Source organism: Sphaeramia orbicularis, chromosome 10 (assembly GCF_902148855.1).
Source record: "Sphaeramia orbicularis chromosome 10, fSphaOr1.1, whole genome shotgun sequence".
Classification (NCBI taxonomy): Eukaryota; Metazoa; Chordata; class Actinopteri; order Kurtiformes; family Apogonidae; genus Sphaeramia; species Sphaeramia orbicularis.
This window is the reverse complement of record NC_043966.1, coordinates 14,888,493-14,912,097: the sequence shown is the minus strand read 5'-3', so window position 1 is coordinate 14,912,097 and position 23,605 is coordinate 14,888,493. Positions and strand designations below refer to the sequence as shown.

General features: G+C 36.5%; 2 protein-coding genes and 1 long non-coding RNA gene across 3 annotated transcripts in view; 2 read left to right on the top strand and 1 right to left on the bottom strand.

The window, feature by feature from the left end:
* Positions 1-8,443, top strand: part of nudt6 (nudix (nucleoside diphosphate linked moiety X)-type motif 6) — a 29,258-nt gene extending 20,815 nt beyond the window's left edge. Inside the window, exons 4-5 of the mRNA XM_030145124.1 lie at positions 4,538-4,592; positions 7,208-8,443. Coding sequence (XP_030000984.1) covers positions 4,538-4,592; positions 7,208-7,590 — 438 coding nt within the window. The 3' untranslated portion in view covers positions 7,591-8,443. The remainder of the gene's footprint in view (positions 1-4,537; positions 4,593-7,207) is intronic.
* A 193-nt stretch (positions 8,444-8,636) lies between these two features.
* On the top strand, positions 8,637-8,898 carry LOC115426892 (uncharacterized). The gene is made up of 2 exons (XR_003936397.1): positions 8,637-8,689; positions 8,740-8,898. It is a non-coding gene; the product is annotated as an uncharacterized LOC115426892 (long non-coding RNA).
* Positions 8,723-23,194, bottom strand: fgf2 (fibroblast growth factor 2). Its single transcript, XM_030145126.1, has 3 exons — positions 22,518-23,194; positions 15,926-16,029; positions 8,723-9,682 (listed from the first exon to the last, which is right to left on the bottom strand). Exons 1-3 carry the CDS (start codon positions 22,693-22,695, stop codon positions 9,497-9,499), a joined length of 468 nt encoding a protein of 155 aa, XP_030000986.1. The 5' UTR covers positions 22,696-23,194; the 3' UTR covers positions 8,723-9,496.
* Positions 23,195-23,605: the final 411 nt, after the last annotated feature.

Sequence of the window (23,605 nt, the reverse complement as noted above, 5' to 3'; positions counted from 1 at the left end):
CTTATTTATTTTAGTCTTTTACTTATCCATGCTGCTATACCGATGAATGATGGAACACTGAACACTTTTTGTCCTGTCTGTAAGCGTGATCCAGTGCCTGTCTTGCATGTTCAATGTATGTGTTGTTGTAATGCCAAGGCAATCACCTAGACTGCAAAACAAATCTGCCTACGGGTATAAATAAAGTAACCTTGACCTTGAATATAAGAATAGTACTAACAGTAGTAAATAATAAAACTCTATAGAATATATACAGGGTGGGGAAGCAAAATTTACAATGAACATTTAGTTGTTTTTTCTCAGCGGGCACTACGTCAATTGTTTTGAAACCAAACATATATTGATGTCATAATCATACCTAACACTATTATCCATACCTTTTCAGAAACTTTTGCCCATATGAGTAATCAGGAAAGCAAACGTCAAAGAGTGTGTGATTTGCTGAATGCACTCGTCACACCAAAGGAGATTTCAAAAATAGTTGGAGTGTCCATAAAGACTGTTTATAATGGAAAGAAGAGAATGACTATGAGCAAAACTATTACGAGAAAGTCTGGAAATGGAGGAAGCAACAAAAAAGGTACCAAAGCTTTTATTAAAGCTCTCAAATCCAAAATCCTAAAGGATCCAACCAAATCCATGAGAAAAATGGCAACTGAACTTGAGGTAGACAATAAGACCGTTAGAAATGCAGTAAAATACGATTTGAAGATTTAAATTCTCATGACTTTCAATAAACTAACTGGTCATACACTGTCTTTCAATCCCTGCCACAAAATATTGTAAATTTTGCTTCCCCACCCTGTAGATATTTACAATAGAGTGGGATTTCAAAATGTCGGACAGTACAGGTTGTTGGTTGGTAGAATGACACATTTCTTTAAAAAACAAGGGCTCGTTTTGTCTGGTAAAAGTTCATTTTTGCAGTTTCCTAAGGCAGCCCCAAGCATCCATCCATCCTCAGTGACCATTTATCTGCTGCTCAAATATCTGGGATCCGTTGTGTTTATTCAGTCACTTCTGTGTTGCCTCTGTTGATCCAGACTTGTGTGGAAATCCTCTCGGACTTCGGCTCCTCTCACACTTAACTTGGCTCCACGCTCCATCATTTGACCTCAAGTAAACAGGCTGTTTACACAAGCTAAATGCACTAAAACAACTCTGTGAGTGTGTTTCTGTGTCGGCGCTCACAGAGCTCCGCTGTAGGACTCGAGTTGTTACGAGGTCGTTTCACAACAGGCGTCTTTTAAAACACATACACACGACTCGCTTTAGACCGGGATGTGATTGCACAATGATGCTGCAAATTTAGAAAGTTTTAGACAACATTTAATCCACCTCTTCTGTTGGTCAGAAATTAAATATATTAAAACTTGGGTAAAGTGTACAATTATCTGCAGATAAATCAAACATTTGGTAATGATCACTGGTTTAAATCATTTCCAGATGCCACCCATTGGATGTAAAATACAGGCTATTTTACGACTACAACAAATACTAATTTTATTATCACGCCCCAATGTAACTGCTAATATGTAAATAATGAATCGCTCACTTTTTATTTTACCCTTATTTTTCTATTTAATTTTATTTACTGTATGTAACTCAACACCACAAACCAAACATTCACCTCAAAGGGCTTCACAGTCCGTTAAACAGTTTTATCATCTATAGACTTACTGGTCAATTGGGATTTCTCTTAAGGGATGAAACAAGTATTTTACTCATTTTTTCTAATTAAATTTTGACATGTAATAATAATTTTGGCCTTATCTGATTTGGGATTGGGAAAACCTCATTCCACCAAAATTACCAGGGGAAAACCTTTCCCTCAACTTTCCCTGGAAAGAGTTCCTGTTAGGGGGTAGGACTTCTCAGATACCCCAGAATTCTTTGGGGCAGGGGTGTGCGCTGAAGTACACTGATTGGTGGAACACACTTGTAGCGTCCCGCACTCACATTCACCCACAATGTTTAATCCCGTGGCAGCTGCAAACATATTTATTCCATTTCAACAAACTTTGTTTCCTTTATGTTTTGATCATTTGGAAATTAAAGCAAAAGAACAGAAGCTATGAGAAGAGATGGATGATGAGGTCCATTTGATGAATACGCCCAAAAGAACATGTTCATCTTGCTCCTTAGACTTTTCAGGAACTTTGAGATGCGGTAGAAACGCAAACCACACAGATTACATGGAATAATTTTACCCAGGTAAAGTTATTTACCTGGGAATAAAAGTTCCTGGGAATGTTGGTGGAAAAGGAGCTTAAAATGTCATTATTGTGACAGTTCTACTCAGCATTAGTGTTATAATCTGTACTACTTTAATATGTAAAGTCCAACAACGCAATATGAATTAAAATGATTAAAATCCTTATGTGGTCCAACATTCGTAGCTCACAGGCCATGAGCTATTGTGAAGGCACCATCTTCGTCTTCATCATCGTCTTCATTAGCAATTTCTTCAGACATCTTCTCCAACAAAACTACTGATTGCATTTATTTCAAATCTTATTTGTAGCTTCGTTGGGTCAATGTCTATAAAGTTTGTTCACGGTTTTGAGAAATTTAGATTTTGGAATTTTTGACAAGTAATTTTAAATATTCTAAATTTGCCTTTACTTATAATGGTCCATATTTTGATGGTTTATAAAATGGAAATGGTTACAAATATCAATATAGTGACTATTGAGCACTGATAGGAAGTCATATATGGAATTTTATTTAATTAGTTGAGTTCTCCTCTAGTGAAAGTACCACCCGCTTCTACTGGGAGATTGAGTTCCTGTATCAAAACCACAAGATTCTAACATAGCGGCAGAATTTGATAAGCTCGCAAATTCAACTTGTTATTGATTCTAGACAGAACATGCTGTGAGCTACAGGGCCAATGGTCCTTTTTTTTTGTCATTGTAATGTTGTCAGCTCTTTGGCACTTCTTTACATTTCACATGGCTTTGGTGGGATAAGCATTTATAAAGTATTCCAGTGGACAGTTTCCTTCTGTTTTATGTGGGAGGATCAATTCATGTATCATATTATTGATACCTACAATGGTTAGCAAAGTCATTAGAACACTTGCATTTTTAATGAGGTTTCATCTGTTTTGATGGACCCTTAAAAAGCAGAATTTGACAACCTTGCAAACTCAACTTGTTACTGATTTTTGATGGAACATGCCGGTGACATACATTGACATTGGTCCTGTTTGTATTGAATTGCAGCCTTTTCAGAAAACTTTGCTCTTCTTTCTCTTCGGTCTTGACAGTAAAACTAAAGAGAGTCTTCCTGTAAACTCTGGGTCAGATGACAATTATAGTTCACACTAGACTTGACAGTAGTGCAGCTGGCCCGTCGCCGCCCTTTCATTTGACTCTACATGTAGCGGCATCTCGGAGGCATATAATGCATCAGAGGCAGAGGGAAACAGTTAGTGGCCTGGAAGTGTGGGGAGTGTTTTATCTCTTCCTCCTCCTCCTCCTCCTCCTCCACATTGAGCTGTTTACTGGAAATGGGCTTTATAACAGTCTGGCCCTTGGCAGTGGAGTCTCTCTGACAGACCGAGCCAGTTCAGAGCTCATGAAGGGTTACGAACTTCCTGTAAAACTCTAAAACAAACCAGGACATTATCGCACTCGCATCAGTACAAAAGACAACCGACAGATTCCCAGCGGATGAAGGCAATTTCATCCATCGGGAGCTGAATGACGTAATGGGTAAGAGTGTTTAATTCAATCATCGTCCAGTGACACACAGTCAACATTTCCCTTTAAATTTAGTGTGAACAGTTTGCGTATGGCAGGCGTCCTTTCCGACAACCCACTGGCATTATTACTTTCACATTTAGCTCTGACTGCTCCTGTGAGATGAGACATTTTACCCCCGAAAAAAACAAAAAACAAACACACATTACAGTTACACAATGTCTTTATTTCTTCTTAACAGCATATTTGCAAACACAGCTCCAAAACAAATAGCAATTTGTCGACAACGCAATGAAAATAAATGCTGTAGTAGTGCATTTGTTCCTTTTTGACAAGATTTTAAAAACCCAAGAAATACTTTTCTGACAAAACAAGCGCTGCATACAAAATACTTTGAAGAACTACAAAAATATATGTACAACACTGACATCATAATTTAATCAGCAGCATATTGTAATTAAATATAAAGGATAAGTGGTGGAACAGTTCTGGTAGACGCAAACTTCACCGTATTAAAGAGTGAGGCACTAAATATAAAATATGAATGAATCAGATCAGAGCATTTAACATGTATGTATGTGTGTGTGTAGTTACATGATGTACTACTGACTGTCATTCTCTACTGCCTTACAGGAGATATTACCACTGAAGTAAAAAGTAGCTGAGAAAAAAAACACCTAAGGGAAAATATTATCTCAAGCTGTTGGCAGACAAGATGAAAACAGACTTTTTCATATGGTGTACTTGGTAACAACACTGTTCAGATGCATCTACAGCAGCGCCATCTGTCACAACCCATGTAAAAGGTTCGCTTTGCTCTTGTGTTTCAGACAAAGAATGCGTGGAAGTTCCCTGGAGGTTTGTCTGATCCAGGAGAGAATATTGGTGAGTGTGTCTGTCATGCTCAGCTCATGCAGAGCAAACAACTAATACAGTACATCTAGCTAAAACCTCCCATTTACCTTCTCTGCTTCAAAGGATACATTTACATTCATTTCAACTGTACAAAACAAAACAAACAAAAAAAGCCCACGAGTTTAAGAAATATAGACTTACTATATCTGTAACATTTTCCAAGCAGCTTTTGTACAGGGTGTCCATAAAGCGTCTTTACAGTTTAACACATTTATTACAACAACAAATGAATAGACAAATCTGAAAATTTAAAATGAAAAGTAGATATTGAAGTTTTTATTTATTTATTTATTTTTTTAACTTTCTTTAACCCTTTCATGCATACTGGTCACTCCAGTGGACAGTTATTCTACGGCTGTTCTATTGTTTATTCATGGGTTTTGTTGATTTAGTTCCATATCGAGACTCTTATGCATCATCCAAAACACTGCAATTCATACAATTACTGTAACTTTGCTGTTCTTGAAAAACCTGATCTGCAGTAACATGTTTTAGTGTAAATCAATTGCTAATTGTTATTAGACTGTAATTAACAAACAATTTTTTTTATATTTATTTATTTTTTGTTTGCATATCCTCCTGAGACCCAGCAAAGCATTTTGTCCTCTGTAGGGGACAAGACTTTGACAGTTTTACTTTAAAAATGCTGTCCATTATAAAGGACATTCCATTAAAAAAAATCTATCAATAAATAAAAATAGTTTTAAAAATGTATCTGAAAAAACTGTTGCATTATGCAGTTTCCAATCAAGACAAATTTTTAATGTAAAAAAGCTAAAACTGTCCATTTCCTGGGTCTCAGGAGGATTTTATCTCCATGAAATGAGTAATAACTAATATTAGAGTGTGATCAAATGTGAGAAAATAGTAGCAATTTAGCAATTAGTGGCATTAATAATGCTTTTATTTCATAGTTTTCACACAGTATATCACTTTCTGATGATGATTTTTAAATAAATGTTTCTTCGCTTCAAAACTTCAATGTATGGTGTCCAGCTGAGTGGACATTTTTGTAACTCCATGAAAAATATGTTCATAAAAAAAAAAAAAAATCAATTGCATTGCTTTTTTCATGCCTAAAGAGGAACAAAAACACTCAAGAAAAAAATATTGACTAAGCTTCTCATAATTCGTGCATGAAAGGGTTAACTCTTTAAACCACAGGTGTCAAACATGTGGCCCAGGGGCCAAATCCAGCCCGCCAAAGGGTCCAGCCCGTGGGATGAATTTGTGAAATGCAAAAATTACACTGAAGATATTAACAATCAGTGGTGTCAAAATCATTTTAATTCCGGTTCTACATACAGACACATACAGTCCAATTAGATTTCAAGTGGGTCAGATCAGTAAAATATTATCACAATAACCTATAAATAATGACAACCTCAAATTTTCTTTGTTTTTTGGTGTAAAAAAGAGTAAAATTGCATGAAAATGTTTTCACTACCAAACTATACTTTTACAAAAAATGTGAAAAACCTGAACAAATATGAACAAACGGAAATGTCTTAAGAAAAGTAAATGCGATTTTACCGATATTCTGCCTGTTACTAAATGTTTTTGTGCGATTGTAACACACGTGTAAATGATAAACTGATAAACAGAGGCATAATATTGTTAAAATTGCACTTGTTTTTCTTAAGACAATTCAAGTTGTTCATGTTATTCAGATTTTTAAGGAAACTTTGTAGATGTAAAACTGATAATATAATTTTACTTTTTTCACTGTTATTATTTTACTGGTCCGGCCCACTGGAGATCAAATTGGGGCGAATGTGGCCCTTGAACTAAAATGAGTTTGACACCCCTGCTTTAAACCCTAAGCCTAAAATGGTCCACCTGGACTTTTTTTTTTTTTTTTTTATTTTGACTATAAAAAGGTTAGAAAATATGCTGTGAGTGAGTCTGTTTGCCCATTTTTCCAGAGCACTTTCTTTTCTAGATCTTTCAAAATCTAGCAATCATTTACAATTTACTGCATGTTATAATACTGCTAATACAGCTTCTTCTCCAGCTTTTTTAACACTGATTCACCAGTGAAACCCATGGAGTTTAATAAATGACAGTGGATGGAGACACTTGTTTTTACATTGAGTTATTATTATCTTTGCTGAAAAAGTCACATTTTCTTCAGTTTCCTCTCTTTCTGATAGAACAACCCTCAATTTTAATCGGAGCTGTTACAAAGATCACACAATCAAAAAAATTATGTAGAAACATAACTGATTTTCACTGAAAAAACTGCAAAACACATAAGCATAATATTATAATAAAGGATGATAAATCCATTAAAGGTTAAATATGGAAAGAAATTTAGTTTTAGAACTGTCACAAAAGTAGCACTGGGGCTTTATGGGTTAGAAACTAACATATCTCATCAACTGCTTTTGTAATACATTTTTTAAACTGTAAAGAGACTTTGTGGACACCCTGTATTATGTACATGACCCAACCCAAAAAGCAGCGTCAAAAATTTATCTTTACAAAAAAATACGTATTTTCCCTTTTTTTCCCACCATTAAAAAAATCTCCGAGGTGATTCTGCCAATAACTTCCTTCTGTCTGACGTTGTTGAATACCTTCAGGTGCCACTGCAGTCCGGGAGGTCTACGAGGAGACGGGCGTTCGCTCTGAGTTCAGGTCTCTGCTCAGTATCCGGCAGCAGCACAACCACCCCGGCGCCTTCGGCATGTCGGACATGTACATCATCTGCCGACTCAGCCCGCTCACCTACGACATCAACTTCTGCACTCAGGAGTGTCTGCGCTGCGAGTGGCTGCCCCTCGCTGAGCTGGCCCAGACCAACGCCACCACGCCCATCACCACCCGGATCTCCAGGCTGCTGCTTCACGGCCTGGAGCGGGGCTTCGACAGCATCGACCTCACCATGGAGGAGCTCCCCGCCGTCTACTCAGGGATGTTTTACCAGCTGTACCACAGGCAGCTTCCGCAAACTCCCAAGTCTTAGCAACACACCGACCTGATGAGTTCTAGCGTACCGCGGCCTCTGTACTGACACTCTGTCGTCAGTTTTAATCGTATTTAAAGTGTATTTATGACTGGGTTTTGAGATTGCAGTGTGTTGACACGTTAACTGTTACAGTTTTAGAAATATGGTGCAATGGTGTATCCGGAAACACACTGATTTTACAGTTTCAAGGAAATCATCTGTGGTACAAATCAGGCTGTAGTTGTATACAGTCTCTGTAATTACACTCTTTTTTTGCAGCTGTTAGGGAATTGTAGCTGTGTACAGTTTTTAAAGACACTTAACTGGAGTGTTCACAAGGGAAAAATCTATTAATTTTATGAATTTAACGTTTATTCTACTAAGTCCCTCTTGATGTAAGATGTGTTTTTAAAGGGAGACCTGGGAGATCACATCACACAAGTGAGGGTTTTAGTTTGTTAGGTTGCTTTAACACAACTGTCTCTGCTTTTATCCAACAGACGTTAATACACTGTTGAGCATAAAGTTGGAATAAGATTTTTACCTCTTTTAATGAAATGATTTATTCTTGACAGGGACTCGGTATATAATCATTGTACCAGGTCAAAGGTTATTACTGATGTGTATAAATAGGAATAAAAAGAGCAATGGGGAAACAAAATGATTCCCACTTTATGCTCAACAGTGTATATTTGACAAACAGTGGTAGCGTTCAAATGGTTTTTCTAATAAATGGGTCCACCAGCTACGGAAAAAATTAATAGACCATCAAAAGTCATCAAAAACAACGGTTATGCAATTTAAGTACTAACTCCCGTGTGTATCATGTGACTAAAACAGACAGAAAAGAAAACATGGAATGCCTAAAAGCACTGTTTTTGTCAGTACAATGCCATAGATATTGATGGAAGAACTGAAGTGATTTTGGTTATTATCAACAAAACATGGAAAATGGTTAGATATCAGCTCTGAAATTAAACTACTATGAGCTATTTTTGTTGTTATCATTATATTTGTCCAAACAAATGTACCTTTAGTTGTACCAGGCATTAAAATGAACAAGAAACTGAAGAAAACATGGGGTGGTCTAATAATTTTTTCCGTGACTGTATGTCAAGTTCATCCTTATACTAAATCCTTATACTATGAACGTGACTGTATGTCAAGTTCATCCTTATACTAAACTTATCTGCCTGTCACTGAGCTGTACATCATTCACTATAATCATATTTAGTCAACAGAAGTTTGATTCAGAATCGTCAGTCGGCAACGCTACAAAAACATTAAATAAATTTAGATCTGTCAAAGTACGAATATTAAAAAAAAGAAGTATTCAGTAGATCTACTGAGCATAATATATATATATAGTATATGAAGTATTTCTATATAGATTATGATAATATTAGCCCATAAAGTGTGTTTGGGATTTGATCATAGTGTGTTTTCAGATGAACATTCACACCACATGATCCAGAGTAACCTCTAAGATCACAAGTTCAAACCTTTATCTTGTTTTACCAGTTATAGAAACTTATAAGTAAGAGAGTTCATTCATTTTAGTTATAGAATCTACGAGACCTAAACTAAATCTACATCTTAAACAGCGTAAATGTTAGCGTTGGGAAGCCCATCCACAAAATGAGCAACTAATATTTAGCCGTTTTCAGTCAGGCTGTGCTTGAGCAGGACACCTGGTTCTATATTTTTCCCTTGTTGTAGCCTTCAGTTGGTCCACAGTAAAAGACGTTGAAGGTTTTACTGAGAAGCAGCCAGACGCGTTCAGCAAACATCAGGATAAAAACAGCGGGAAAGCATCACAGTTGTTTTGGGCAATGTCGATGGAATATTTAGTCTTCATTGCCATCACATCTTTTTTCGTTGCCTAAGACATCATACATATATTTTTTTTAGATCAGATCGTAGATTAGCACTTGGCAGACATTGGAAGGAAGAGAATGGCCTTCTGACCCGGTCCGGTTTTGTTTCCACTCTTGTACTGGCCAGTCCGCTTCAGCGCCACGTACATGTTGGGGTACTTCCTGGAGCGGTAGGTGTTATAGTTGTTGCTCTCCAGCCGCTCTAAGAAGTAACATTCATCTGTTGCTCGTCTCTGAAGACAAAGACAGAAGAAAAAACAACGAATGAATGACAGATTTATTGTAAAGTGAATTTAACTAAAGCCTGTGTTTCTAAATTATTCTTTTCATGCATGACATTGACTGCAGTGGACAGATAGATGTTAGAGATTAACGTAGATGACTTGTTTTTCTAAATTAGTAGTCTTTTTCTAAGCCAGGGGTGTCAAACATATGGCCAGCAACCCAATAAAAGGTCCAATTAAGGGTCCAAATAAAGGGTCCAATAAAGGGTCCAATCTGGCCCATGGAATGAATTTGTGAAATGCAAAAATTATCCTGAAGATGTTAACAGTTAAGGGTGTCAAAATCGCTTTAGTTCAGGGACCACATACAGATGAATATGATCTCAAGTCGGCCGAACTAGTAAAATACTATCACGATAACCTATAAATAATGACAAATCCAAATTTTTTGCTTTGGTTTAGAGTAAAAAAGTTAAATTACATGAAAATGTTTACATTTGCACACTATCCTTTCACAAAATATGTGAATAACCTGAATAAACACAAACAACCTTAAATATATTAAGAGAAGTAAGTGGAATTTTAACAACATTCTGCCTGTTATTCAATGTTTTGTGTATTTATAGATCCACTGTGATCCATAAGTTGTAATACACATGTGTAAATGATAAACGGCGGTATAATATTGTTAAAATTGCACTTATTTTTCTTAAGAAATTTCAGGTGGTTTATAGTTGGTCATGTTTTTCACTTTTTTTTTTAATGATAAAGTGATTTTCATAAGTTAATTGCACTTTTTTCATTCTAAAACAAAGAGAAAAGTCTAGTGTTGTCATTCTATATTGGTTTATTTATTGAGTTTGGCACCCCTGGTCTAAGCCTTAAAGACTGGTTTATGGTAAAAAAAATAATACTATTTAAGTGCATTTAAAGGCCACTTTAACCTTTGTGTTGAATACAATGGACGTATTGTTCATATTCTAAGTTTTACCTGGGGGTTACTACCACTTCAGAATTACACATAATTCATGCATAAAAGGGTTAAACTGGACAGGACTGTTCACATGACATAAAGCAGATGCACTTCCACCTCAGTGTCGACTTCAGTTAATGTGCAGCTGAGGAAATGTAGGAAAACTGTGAAACTGAGAAACATGAATACTGTACTGTGAAAAACACTGTCCGATATTCAGGCTGTACATTTCACATTTTATGTTTCAATAATGTTAATTAATATGGTGTTAATTTTCTCTGCTCATGTACTGTAATCTCCCATCTGAATTAAAACTGAAGGACATCTGGGTACCTTCCTTCTGTGGCATTTTGTTTTGATGACATTTTGTGTCACTGAATTACCACATAAATCACATCAGGATTAACCCAAAAAGACCCAAACATCCACCAGTGAACAAAACTGTCGACTGATGTAAACTGTTTAATACCTGTTGATCCACTCATCCTATCAATACATGTAAATATTTGGTGTAAAATACAGTTTGTCATCTTTTCATGATCATCAGATATGACCCATTTGGCCATTCAGAGCCACCATAGTTACCATGGAAACACTCATCTTCTACAACATTGATTCATCAGTAAAATCCATGGAATTGGATCAATGCCAGTGGATGGACACACTTGGTTCATGTTCAGTTAATGATATCTTTGCTGAAAAAGTCACTTTTTCTTCAGTTTTCTCTGTTTCTTACGATGGCGTATTAGGGCCACATAAAAAAATAAAAATGCTTGTCACTATGAAAATAAAGTCATAATACTTTGAGAATGAAGTCATAATATAATGAGAATAAAGCTGTAGTTTTCAAAAAACTCATTATTTAACGAAAATAATGTTACACTTTTATGAGGTTAGAGTCATAATATTTTGAAAATAAATTCAACAGAGTTTCCAGTTACAAGCTGCAACTTTCACTTCTGTTGGAATGGACAAACCCCAAATGAAAGTATAACCAAAAAAATGAAACAAAATATTTGAAGTTCTCCATTATGTGACGACTGGGTATGAATTTATTCTCGTAAATTATGATAGTGTCCCACCTGTTTGTATTCTCATAATATTATGACTTTATTCTCGAAATATTACGACTTTAATCTTATAAAAGTGCAACATTATTTTCGTTAAATAATGAGTTTTTTTAAAACTACGAATTTATTCTGATTATATTATCACTTCATTCTTGAAATATTATGACTTTATTCTCGGCGTGACAATCGTTTTTATTTTCCTAGGTGGCCCTAATACGCTGTTATAGTTTCTGATCTAATAACCCTTGACTTTCATCTGAGTTTTAAATGAACATCTACATGATCGGTAAATTAAATATAGAAAAATACACGATTTTCATTGAAAAAAAAAGCTAAATACAGAGGATAATATTATAGTAAATGGTGATAAATCATTTAAGAAAGGTTAATTTGAGAGAAAAACAAATTTGAGAACTGTTATACAAGTAGCACTGGGTTTTTATGGGTTAAATGTCATTTATATATTATAAATAACAAAAAACAAAGTTAACAACATAAATTAAGACACCACCTAAAAATCAAATCGATATAAGTATGGCTTCAAAAAGGGCTGTGAAGGGCAGGTGATGTCACTGTATTGACCACATTTATTTTTAGTGCTTCCACTACTCTGTCTCTCCACAAAGTCCTTTGTAAAATACATGAAGAAAACATTAATTACTGAACGTCTGGCCAAAGTCTTTCTGTCTCGCTGGGCGTTAACTCCCCTACACCCTGTCCAACAACAGGCTTTTGTTTTAGTTTCTGTTTTTAGTTGACTGCACAGCTATGGAGCCAATAACCTAGCAACCACCTAGACCTGTTTGGATCACCGTATTATCCGACGCAGCAGACGTCTGTGTAAGCACCAAAGCAGTGGAGGTGTTCGTGCAGTATGTGTGATAGGGTTATGCTCACACTGGGGGCAGAAAGGGGACAAATCCTATTGGTTTCACTCAGATGGGGTTTTCATGAGTTGGTGTGAACAGCACAAATCACATGGAATCTTCTCAGTTTCCATGTGTGGTCCTAAATGATGAGTCACGCAACTTTTACATCACTCTAAAGTCGAGATCAATATTCATCATAAATCTGCGATGGGTTAATTTTAAACATCTGGACACATTAATGCAGCAGTAATATGATTCTGAAGACGTGATATAATGTTACAACACTGCAGGGATTATTTTACTGCACAGTGACTTCTGTTTATACATTTTGCTTACATATTTTCACTTGAATGTAGAAATGTTACTTGTAGTTCAGTATTTCAACTGTGGTAAAAGTACTTGTACTGAAGTAAAGAAAAAACTAAATCAAATCCAAGCACTAAATCAAAGAGTAATGTGAATTTACACTATGATATTTCTTTGGAGGTCATTGTGAACCTAAAAATAGCAATAGCATAAATAAAACAAGATGTTAAATAAGTCCTTGTTGAATGCATGTTTTGATTTATTTACTATTTTGTTTTCTGTTGTTTTCTATTGTTATACTGATGACAAAATCACATCTATTCTGCACAATTTTTATGGAAACTTACAAATGAATTTTTCTAAGTGAATTATTACCATTTATTATAATATTATCCTCTGCATTGTGCATTTTTAGTGAAAATCAGGTTTCTTCTTGTATTTTATTTATCAATCATGTAGTTGTTCATAAAATCAAGGTTATATGAAAAGGAGGAACTGAAAAAAAAGTAACTTTGTCAGCTAAATATAACATAAACTGAACATAAAAACAAGCATCACCACTGTTTTACTGGTGAATCAATGTTGCAGGAGATGTTTCCATGTTCACTACGGAGCTTCTAAATGTCCAAATGGGTCATATCTGATGACCATGAAAAGATGAATTATTTACAAGTATTAATAAGATTAATGGTACTGAGGTGATTCAACATTTTAGATCAGTGGTTGCTTTTAGTTGCTGGTGGCTGTTTAGGTCTTTGAGGGTTAATAAAATATATTTATACATACATTCAAAGGCAGATTGTAAATGGTTTGTAGCTTCTAATGATTTTCTACAAATGAGTAAAAGCAGAGCAGTGACGCCTTGGGTGGCAGCTCACTGCTGTAGCTTCTCATTAAGAGGAAATGCTCCTTGCCAGTAATATGGACTGTGGACAAGTGTTCGCAACCACCAAACCACATCAGTCGCCACGCTTCACACTCCCACTGCTGCTGTGAGCGGCAACACTGACGGGGACGGGGGCCAAACTGGTGTCGGCGATGCCTCAGTGAAACAGCAGCTTCATAGAAAGTCATTTGGCATAATATGAAGCGTCAAGGACTTCATAGTTAATAATATAAAGTCTATGAGAGTGGGAAGAGTCTGTCTTTTAGTCAGTCTGGACTTCACTGGTACAATATGTAGTTAAAATCATCCCGCTCCTTTTTCAATGGTTTACTTTCTTTTTTATATAATTCTTTTGTGGTTTGATTTTATTGCAAATATTCAAAATAAATAAATAAACAAACAAACAAAATGAAAATCAAACTCCAACTCAAACCCCAAAGTTTTTCGCTTTTACCATCAGTGTTGGGAGTAATGTGTTACAAAAGTAATGCATTACAGTAACAGATTACTTTTTGCTGTAATGCAGTAGTGTAAGGCATTAGCTACTATTTAAAGTTTTATTAATATTTTACTCAGTACATGTTCAATAACACTTGCATTACAACACACTTTTCGCCCATTATTTCTTTGTTCAAATGAAAAAACAAAACAAAAACAGCAAGACTGTGAGACCTTAAGGAATCAAAAATGCAGCAGGAACTCTACGGAAAGATTGACTTATTACCTACGGCTCAAGGAACATACAGTATCTTCATAAAGCGCTGGAGAAAATGGCTGGACTATAAACAAAAGAATACATAATTACTACTGTGTGTCATTTAAATATTTTGTGTTCAACCAGTGACCCCTAGTTTCTGTGTTGTATTATCTGTTGATAAAACAATCAAAAATAAAATATTAAAACAAAACAAGAAAGCAGCAGGAAAGTTCTATCTCCAGTGGGTGAAGACGGCAGAAGACAGTCCATTGTCCACATGGACGTATGCTCATTACAAACCCTAACCCTGCTTTAAGAAGCTAGTTAGCATTAGCATGATCCCTGTGATCAGCAATGACAAGGTAAGATAACGTTTCGAATTCTTTATCAGTTACAGATTTATCTACCAGCGTCCTCAGCACTACACCCCCTGTTTGAACATGTAAAATGTTAAAAAAAAAAAAAAAGCAAGCATTCCTGCTGGGATTCAAACATCGTAGACCGTAGTGTTACTTACTGAGCTATCCATCCACATGTACTTCAGGGCGCAAATGTATATACATATCCTTTATTTAACCTGGTAAAAAAAAAGTCTCATTGAGATTGCAAATCTCATTTTCAAGACTGACCTAGCCAAGAAAAGCAGCATAACACACAGTTTCTGACAAGACAAGACATAATCAACACATAAAAAAACAAACAACCAAAAAAAAAACATGTTCCAAGGCCCTCCTATCTCTTGGACTCACACGCATCGGAGTCTGTATGTAACTCAAAAGTAATACAAGAGTCATGTAACTCATTACGATTCTAAGACAGTAAGGTAAGGTAAGGAATTACTTTTAAATAACAGTAACAAGTAATCTGTAATGGATTACAGTTTGGAAGTAACTTGCACAACGCTGGTTACCATGTTGAATATCATTATTTTGTTTCTCACAACACTAAAAACAACAAACGTAAGAATGGAAAGAAAGACGAATGTTCGTGCTGATTGCATTTGGAGGGGAGTAACCCAACGGATATAAATTATGTCCAAAACAAACAGGAGACACATAGATACAAGACACTGTTTTGTTGTTAGGACACAACAATTAAAATCGAATGTTGCCAAGTTAAATTAAATCTGATCCACGGACAGTAATTAAAACTGTAGCCTCTGCTTCGAATCCCACACATCTATAACAGGCTTCATTTTGACCCTGACGATGTAATATCATAGCATGCCTCTTCAAAGTTCTAACAGCGCAGTGTCAGACTAATTATTTCTCTTGGTTTGATGAATGAGCCATAAATATTTAGTTTCCGAAACACTGCACCCTGAGATAACTTAAGAGCATGAGGGTCATTTCACTTTTCCCCGTCCTCCCCCAGACAGAACTGAAATGTTGGTGTAAGACTAACATGTTGGACACAAACTGCTGTTAAAGAGACACAGTGATTTGACTCACCACTCCAAACAGTCGTCCATCTCTGTTCATTGCCAGATAACGGTTCGCATAAACCCCTTTGATGACCACCTCTCCCACGGAGGTCGCCTGGAGTTGAAGCTTTACTGAAGGAAAAGAAACACAGATGAGAATAGAAATTATCTCTAGTTGCTGCAAGAAGTTTTAATCCAAGGTAAGACATGAAGTGCTTTATTTGTTCCGTCTAAAGCACGGGTGTCAAACATAAGGCCTGCAGGCCAAAACCGGCCCGCCACAGAGTTCAATCCGGCTTGTGGGATGAATTAGTGAAATGCAAAAATTACACTGAAGATATTTACAATCATTTTAGTTCAGGGGCCACATTCAGCTCAGTTTGATCTCAACAGGGTCAGACCAGTAAAATACTGTCATAATAACCTATAAATAATAACAACTACAATTTTTTTCTCTTTGTTTTACTGCAAAAAAGGTTAAATTACATAAAAATATTGACATTTACAAACTATCCTTTCATTAAAATGTGAATAACCTGAACAAATATGAACAACATTAAGTGTCTTAAGCGGGGTACACACATAAGGATTTTCTAAATCTGAAGAGATTTTTTATCAGTTACAGACCCCACACATGAAGACAAAAAATCAGGCATTGAACAGTTTTGATCGTACTGTGTGTGGTGTGCTCCAATAATCTCAACACACCACACACATAATGATTCTGTCCCACCACTGATCCACTGATTTAGAATCTAGTCCTCAAAGCCAGAAATGTCATGTTATCAATTGTGATCTAACAAAAAACGAAGAAGAAGAGACATTGCATGACTCCGGAGTAGAGCCCTGAATCGGGTTAGGTAACACCCCCCCCCCCCCCCCCCCCAAAAAAAAAGGGTCGGGTAGTAAGCTGCAAAAGCATGCGGGGACGGGGAAAAAAAAAAAAGAGAGAAGAATTTATGATTTAATATTTACAATTGTCGGCCCCAACCTGTTTCAGAGCCAATTATCGGGACAAATTCACTCTTAACACACCTCAGACCACAGGAGAATCTTATAAAACATAAAATAATCTGGTGTTTGCCATCCTTGGTCAGGAAGGGAGAAAATCTGTACAAAAACAGCCTGATTATCTTTAAGTGTGTACCCCACTTTAAGAGGAATTAGTATAATTTTAACAATATTCTGCCTATTATTAAATGTTTTGTGTATATGTAGATCAGAGCTGTTTCTTGCTATAGGCAAACTAGGCAAATGCTTAGGGCCCCAAAGCTGCATGTTCAGCCTCATCTGAGGAGAGTTCAAATGTCCTGTCTTTATCTGTAGCTATCTCATGTGTTTATTACATCCCTTATATACTTAAAAAAAAATAAACATAGGATATAAATAAAATAAACTGCAATGCTAAGCTGTGGCTGGTGTTTTTGTGTCATTATTAGGTCATATTCGTTGGACTGCACTGTCACACAGTTAATGACGTAGCAGGCCACCGACAGGTATGACGGGAATGATTGACAGCTACCCATCTACCATTCCCGTTAGCGAGAGTATTAAACAAAATAAACACTGTAATGGCATCATAAAGAGATTATCTCAGCGGATGTTGTGTTTTCTTATTTAAAGGAAACATTTTTTATAAACACTCAAAATTTGTTTTATTTATTGACGTATAGAGGATTGTTGTTTTCCTTGTATCATAGTTTTTTTTTTATTTTTTTTATCAGTTTAACTTACCTGAGTGGCTCAACTTAAGATGTTTAATTTTAACTATCGCCTGTTTTTCTCATGAATTGTAATAGATTGTGGCATCTTAGTAGACCATCTAAAGGTTTAGGAATCTCTTCATCATAGTTTGACAAACTAGGGGCCCCCAAACAGTGTCTTGCTCAGGGCCCCCACGAAGCTAAACAGCCCTGTTGTAGATCTACTGGGATCTGTAGGTTGTAATGAACATGTGTAAATGATAAACTGAGACATAACATTGTTCAAATTACACAAAAAAATTCAGGTTCATGTAATTCACATTTATTTTAAAGGATAGTTTGTAGATGTTTTCATATTATAATTTAACTTTTTTCACTCTAAAACACACAGAAATATTTGGAGTTTACATTATTTATCGATTATTATTTTATTATTTTACTGGTCCAGCCCACTTTAGATCATATTGGGAGGATGTGGCCCCTGAAATAAAATAAGTTCAACACCCTTGGTCTAAAGTAAAGTAGGTCAGAATGGAATACGAATCACAGCAGAAGTTCAGGATGTTTTACTGTTAGGTAAACTACCCAAAGCCATTAGCCTGAGTTATAAATCTCAGTTCAGGTATGTGGCATTTTAACACAAAGCACGACTGAACTAATGTGTGACAGGAAAGTTGTCAACACAAACAAAGGTGGCAGCTTGTGCAAACTCTTGGCCTCTGCAGAGAACGTCATGTGAAAGCAGATCTGTTCGTTTTGGCTTCCTTCACACCACCAGCATCAGCGCTCAGGTCAGATTTACAGCAAGGATTGGATTTATTTGTTTGACTGTTCACATTATTTTTTTTAAAATGTAGCCAATATCAACTCAACTTTTCACCATCCTGGACTAAACCTGTAGAAATAGACACGGTCAGATCATTTCCCTCAGTAAACATATGAATACAAACAGTGAAAATATTCCACTATGGGTAAAAGTCATGCATTCTACAACTCATCTTTCAGCTAAACAATATAAGTATCATCAATATTCATTGTGCGGTAAAAAGGTCCCAGCCTGTGTTTTTCTGTTACATATGATGATTCAGATTTGTTTTACTGCTGTATTTATGTATATGTTGCATTTAAACTACTTTATTGCACATAAATGACACCCTGCCGAGCTGAATCCTGCCAAATCTCCATTTAAAGGGACTACAGTTGCATTAATTCTAAATGTACTGAGGCTCAGATTTCTTGTCATTTGTGCTGTTCACACTGTCATGAAAAACAGAACTTATGAAAACATGTAAATGAAAAGATCAGATTTTTGTAGCTTTTGTGGCACAGAAAGAGGCTGATGAAACTAAGGACACTGGACTTCATAGTACATGTGCTAAAAAGCTTAAAAGCAGAAGTCGACTGATATGAGTTTTTCTAAGGCCGATGCCAGTTTTTCAAAATTTGGTCAGCTGATGGCCATTATCTACAGCTGATTTTTGTGGTCGATTTTTAAGGAGGACTATTTTTTGTTTTAAAGCACATTAATACATGTACACATTGTACTCTTTTAACATATGTGGAACTTGAAGTACTGCCCACACAGGTGCCTGATCAAATATCTTATAACATTTTTACTACTGATCAAATATCAGCCAGCCAATATATCGGTCTAGCTCTAATAAAAAAGCTGTAAATACTTAAAAAAAATTTATTTAGAAATAAAACATAGCATTACAACATTTGTGACCACTTACTGTCACTACTATTTACTTTTAAATAATGAATTATTTACTTATTTTATTGTATTACATTGTGTATTTAAAGTCTCATCTCACTTTATCGTATCATATCACATCGCATTACATTGTTTTACATCTAATCGTATTAGAAATTCAGCAGCAGCACGACGCTATTTGGCATTGATTCTGTCACTCAGAGTTTTCTGCCTCTTCTACCTTTATTTTTTGCCCTTACAATATGGCATAAAGTGAATATAAGTTAATTAATGGCATTGTGATGAAAAAAGTTTTTGCTCACCCCATGCATTTGTGATATATTGTATTAAGAATGACTCATAAGTCATTGAGTTCTGCGAAGTATCGTTCCATTCTCCAAACCCACATGCTCCTTCTGCAAACGTTCTGTTCGATCCAGGTCGAAACTGGATGTTTTGACAACACAATAAAACACATCCAGGGTGTGACATGTTGAAGCTGTGAAGAATTGAATTGTATTCTTTTTTGCATTTGTTTGTGTCTGTCTGATGCAGCCACATCTTTTGAAACACAAACAAGATTTTTCTGTAAATATTTTTCATGATAATGTTTGAAATTGTATAAAATTTTAAGGGTGTCCCAAATTTTTTTCCCTGTTACCGTCATTGCGTAAGGACATATATTAGCGATGAAAAGATGTTTGTTTTTAATAACATCTTGGAAATCTGACAAAAAAACAAAAAACAAATTCCTAACAAAACATGTCACTATTATTTTCCTCCATTATTTTGTCGGTATGATAACCAGAAGAGAATTTGTGATTCTAACATCTGACACATAACAATGTTTTGGCTTCAGCTTCTACTTCTTTTGCATTACATGAATAAATCCCTTTTGATTCAATACGCCGACTCACATCAGCCACAAATAAGAGCAGTACAACATAGAAGGAGCACACTACCTATTGGCATCCACCTCTCAGATGCATCTCCACAGACAGATTTACTTGCCAACAGAGTGTACTTGGCACAAAGTAAAACCACCAAAAAGGAAGCAGGGGGCCCCATGAGGTAAATTAGGAGATCCATCCAGAATTAATCTACAATAAAGCTTGAAATGGCCATGCATCTGTCTGCAGTTAGTCCTGCTGCTTGGATGATTCATGACCCAGATCAAAGAGGTGTCCTATCCTGAAAAAAATCTGTAATTAGTCCTCAGTGTGCTGTGGTGTGTTCGATGTTTACAGTGCATATTACATCCCACAGCTATTGTGAACTCGGTAAGACTTTCCCTCAGCTGTTCTGGTCTCTGCTCTGTGTGGTCCAGGCCTGGATGGGTCTATTATCGTTCTGGAGAAGGAGACGTCAACATGATATTACCCTGAGAAAACATGGGCATGGGAACGTAACTTTAAAGAAAGTAAAAGTTAGAAGAAACGTGTATTAATTAACAACAAAATCCCATTTGTGAATCATTGGATACTTTGATTAGTATGAACTCGGGTTTCTCCAGGTACTGTATATTACATTGTCCAGAAGGTTGGCAGGTCTATTACAGCAGTAACAAAAGATCCATTGATGACGCACAGCGCACGTCACATAAACCCAACGAAACTATTATTGTAAAAAAGCTAAATGATTAATTCAACTCCCTATTGGTGACTCATTTTGGATATAGTCCTCTCTGAACTCAAGTCATTGCCGCTTGATACCCAGAAAAATTGGAAAGTTTGTAGATTTTTTTTTTTTTAAACCTTAATAAGTCCCTGTTGCGAAATATTACAAAAAGAAAGCAGTGGAAGAAGTACTCTAAAAGAGCCAATACAGTGATAAATGTACAATTAAAGTATTAAATGCAGAAAATTGGAGTTAACACACACACTGCTTCACACAGTATTACATAATATACTACTTGGACTACTTTATGTCCAGTTTTATATCCAGGCCCACCACATAAATCTATGGGTTTAACACATGATTAACAGGACAGGAATTTTCTCAAATGTTTGATTTTTTGTGAGATATTAGATTATTGGAACACGTACTGAAATGAAACTGTGTGAGATGTTCAGAGGGGAAAAGTCACTTCCTCTAGGAGCTGTTATCTGGGTTAATTTTTACCAGTGTGTTATATTTTAAAAGCTGTTATCTATTAAACAAAATACTCATCTGAAATGTGGTGAATAAAGCCCACAGATGAATGTAGAGCACAGCAGAAAGTTAATTATTTCCTTCTGAAATGTAATGTAGTGGCGATGAAAAGCAGCAGAAAATCTAATAAAAATGTAAAATCTATTAAGATCTGAATCTGGGTTTGTGAAGTGTATGGAGATAATCAGGTAATCACTAAATAAATAAAACTGAATTGATTTAAATGGAACTGAATTGAACTTAACTGTGCTGCTCAAGTAAACTACAAAACTCTACTTAAGCTCAGTACTTGAATAAAAATACTCAGTTACTCTCCACATCCACAAAGACATCTGTCTGACTTTAATTCGAGTGCGATTGAATCTTTCTAAAAATAGCTGCTCTCTCCTGGAACTGGATCCAGATCAGTCATTTAATTGTACACACCTGCTTGAAATGTCACCGAGTATCTTGGGAAATAAACTTTCCAGCACTTGTTTTCTTAGGAAATGAGCATTTCTCGTCACCCCAGCTCCATGATGCAACTTGGGACACAAACGTATCAGTAAACTGAGTGACTGAGGAGTATTAAAATTATCCAAACAGCCATGTAAATATTTCCACTTTGGCAGCTGCTATGAATCTTAAAGTGTCAAAATGCCTAAAACTTGTTTCATCTCAGTATGTTTTGCTGGAACTGTCAATCGTAGTAGTATTCTCCAATGAATTAATGTACTCATTTGGTTAAAGTTGACTGGAAACCCACTGTTTTATGTGACATAAAGCACCCGGTGAACAAGTTCCTATTGATTAAAATTTGAGTTTAATTTCACTTGAACTGGATACTTTCTAAACTTAGACATCCACACATGCTGGTTATACTGTTTACACTTGGAGAATAAACCTCTGTGAGCTGGAAAATTCACATCGTCAGTCCATGATTTTTTTTTTTTTTTTTTTTCTTGTGCTTTACTGTTTCTTTCCTGTTGGATATTAAAAAGAACATAAAGAAGCTTTGTGTGGCCTGTGTGTTAAGCAAGAAGAAGAAGAAGAACAAGAAGAAGGAGAAGAAGGGGACTGGAAGTACTTACTGTGAGGGTCGTTCTTCTCTCGGATTCCATCCACTCCCCCGTCAGACTTTATCCTCAAGAAGAAGCCCCCGTTTTTACAGTACAGTCTTTTGGGATCCTTGAAGGTCCCAGGAGGAAAGCCGCCGCTGCCGCCGTCTTCAGGTGTGGAGGGAAGTGTTGTGATTTCTCCCGTGGCCATCTCCTCCTCTTTCCCTGCTTCACCGGCGACTGCTTCTTCGTCTGTTTCTTGATCAGTGCAGAAGCCCCACCGTGGCCTCCCACCCCTCACTAACTGCTGCCTGTTCCCTCCTCCCCTCCTCCACACAGCTTCACACAAACTGATTCTGCTTAACCCCCGGAGGTCAGTTTGCTTGAACACCCCCCCCCCTCCTCCTCCTTCTCCTCCTCCTCGCTTCCAGGGCAACAAGTGCCCTTTAAGGTCTGGAAATATGAAGCAGAAGCCTCCAACTTAAACGTAAACGTCTCAATCTACCATTTGTAGCTGTATTTTTGCTGGCAGCTGCTTTGCCGTGGCAGTCTGAGCTCTCCGTTTGGGGGGATGCATGTGGGTTCCCCCTTTTCTTCTGCTCTTCTTACAATGAAGTGCTTAAAGCAGGGCAGCTGTCTTAGATCTGTGTGGAAGGCTTTCCCCTTTGGGCCTCAGTTCGCATGCGCCTTAGGAGCACCAACGCGCACACACGCCCACTAATGCTCACTGATTTAACCAACCAACCAACCAAACAGAAGCCAAGAAAGAAGAGGAGGGCAAGGAAGGAGACGTGCAACTTGGACGGTGTCACTGAAACCCTTCAGAATGCCAAAAGCAGCAGCAGCCATGTGAACAGAACCAGTGTTTTCATTCATCCAAGCTGTTCAAGAGAAAAGAGAAAAACACAACCAGCACAACCGGCTTTTCAGTCATTCACTAAGTGCTATTCAGAGGTAAAAAGCAACAATGTGAATAGGAAATGCTTTGATGAAACAGGCTGCATCACATGTGAGAGATCTTAATTGCTATTCTCAGCTCCTTCAGAGGCCGGCGTGTGGTAGATTATAGTGAGGGGAGTTCTACTTGCAGGATTTATTTCGTTTTGAGTTTATGACCAACA

What these genes read in the sequence shown, in the direction of transcription:
- fgf2 (XM_030145126.1), bottom strand. Translation starts at nt 22,695, where the DNA reads ATGGCCACGGGAGAAATCACAACACTTCCCTCCACACCTGAAGACGGC. An exon ending in AGAGAAGAACGACCCTCACA is followed by an intron (nt 16,030 to 22,517) that starts GTAAGTACTTCC and finishes CTTTTCCTTCAG; the next exon opens with TAAAGCTTCAACTCCAGGCG. An exon ending in ATGGACGACTGTTTGGAGTG is followed by an intron (nt 9,683 to 15,925) that starts GTGAGTCAAATC and finishes CTTTGTCTTCAG; the next exon opens with AGACGAGCAACAGATGAATG.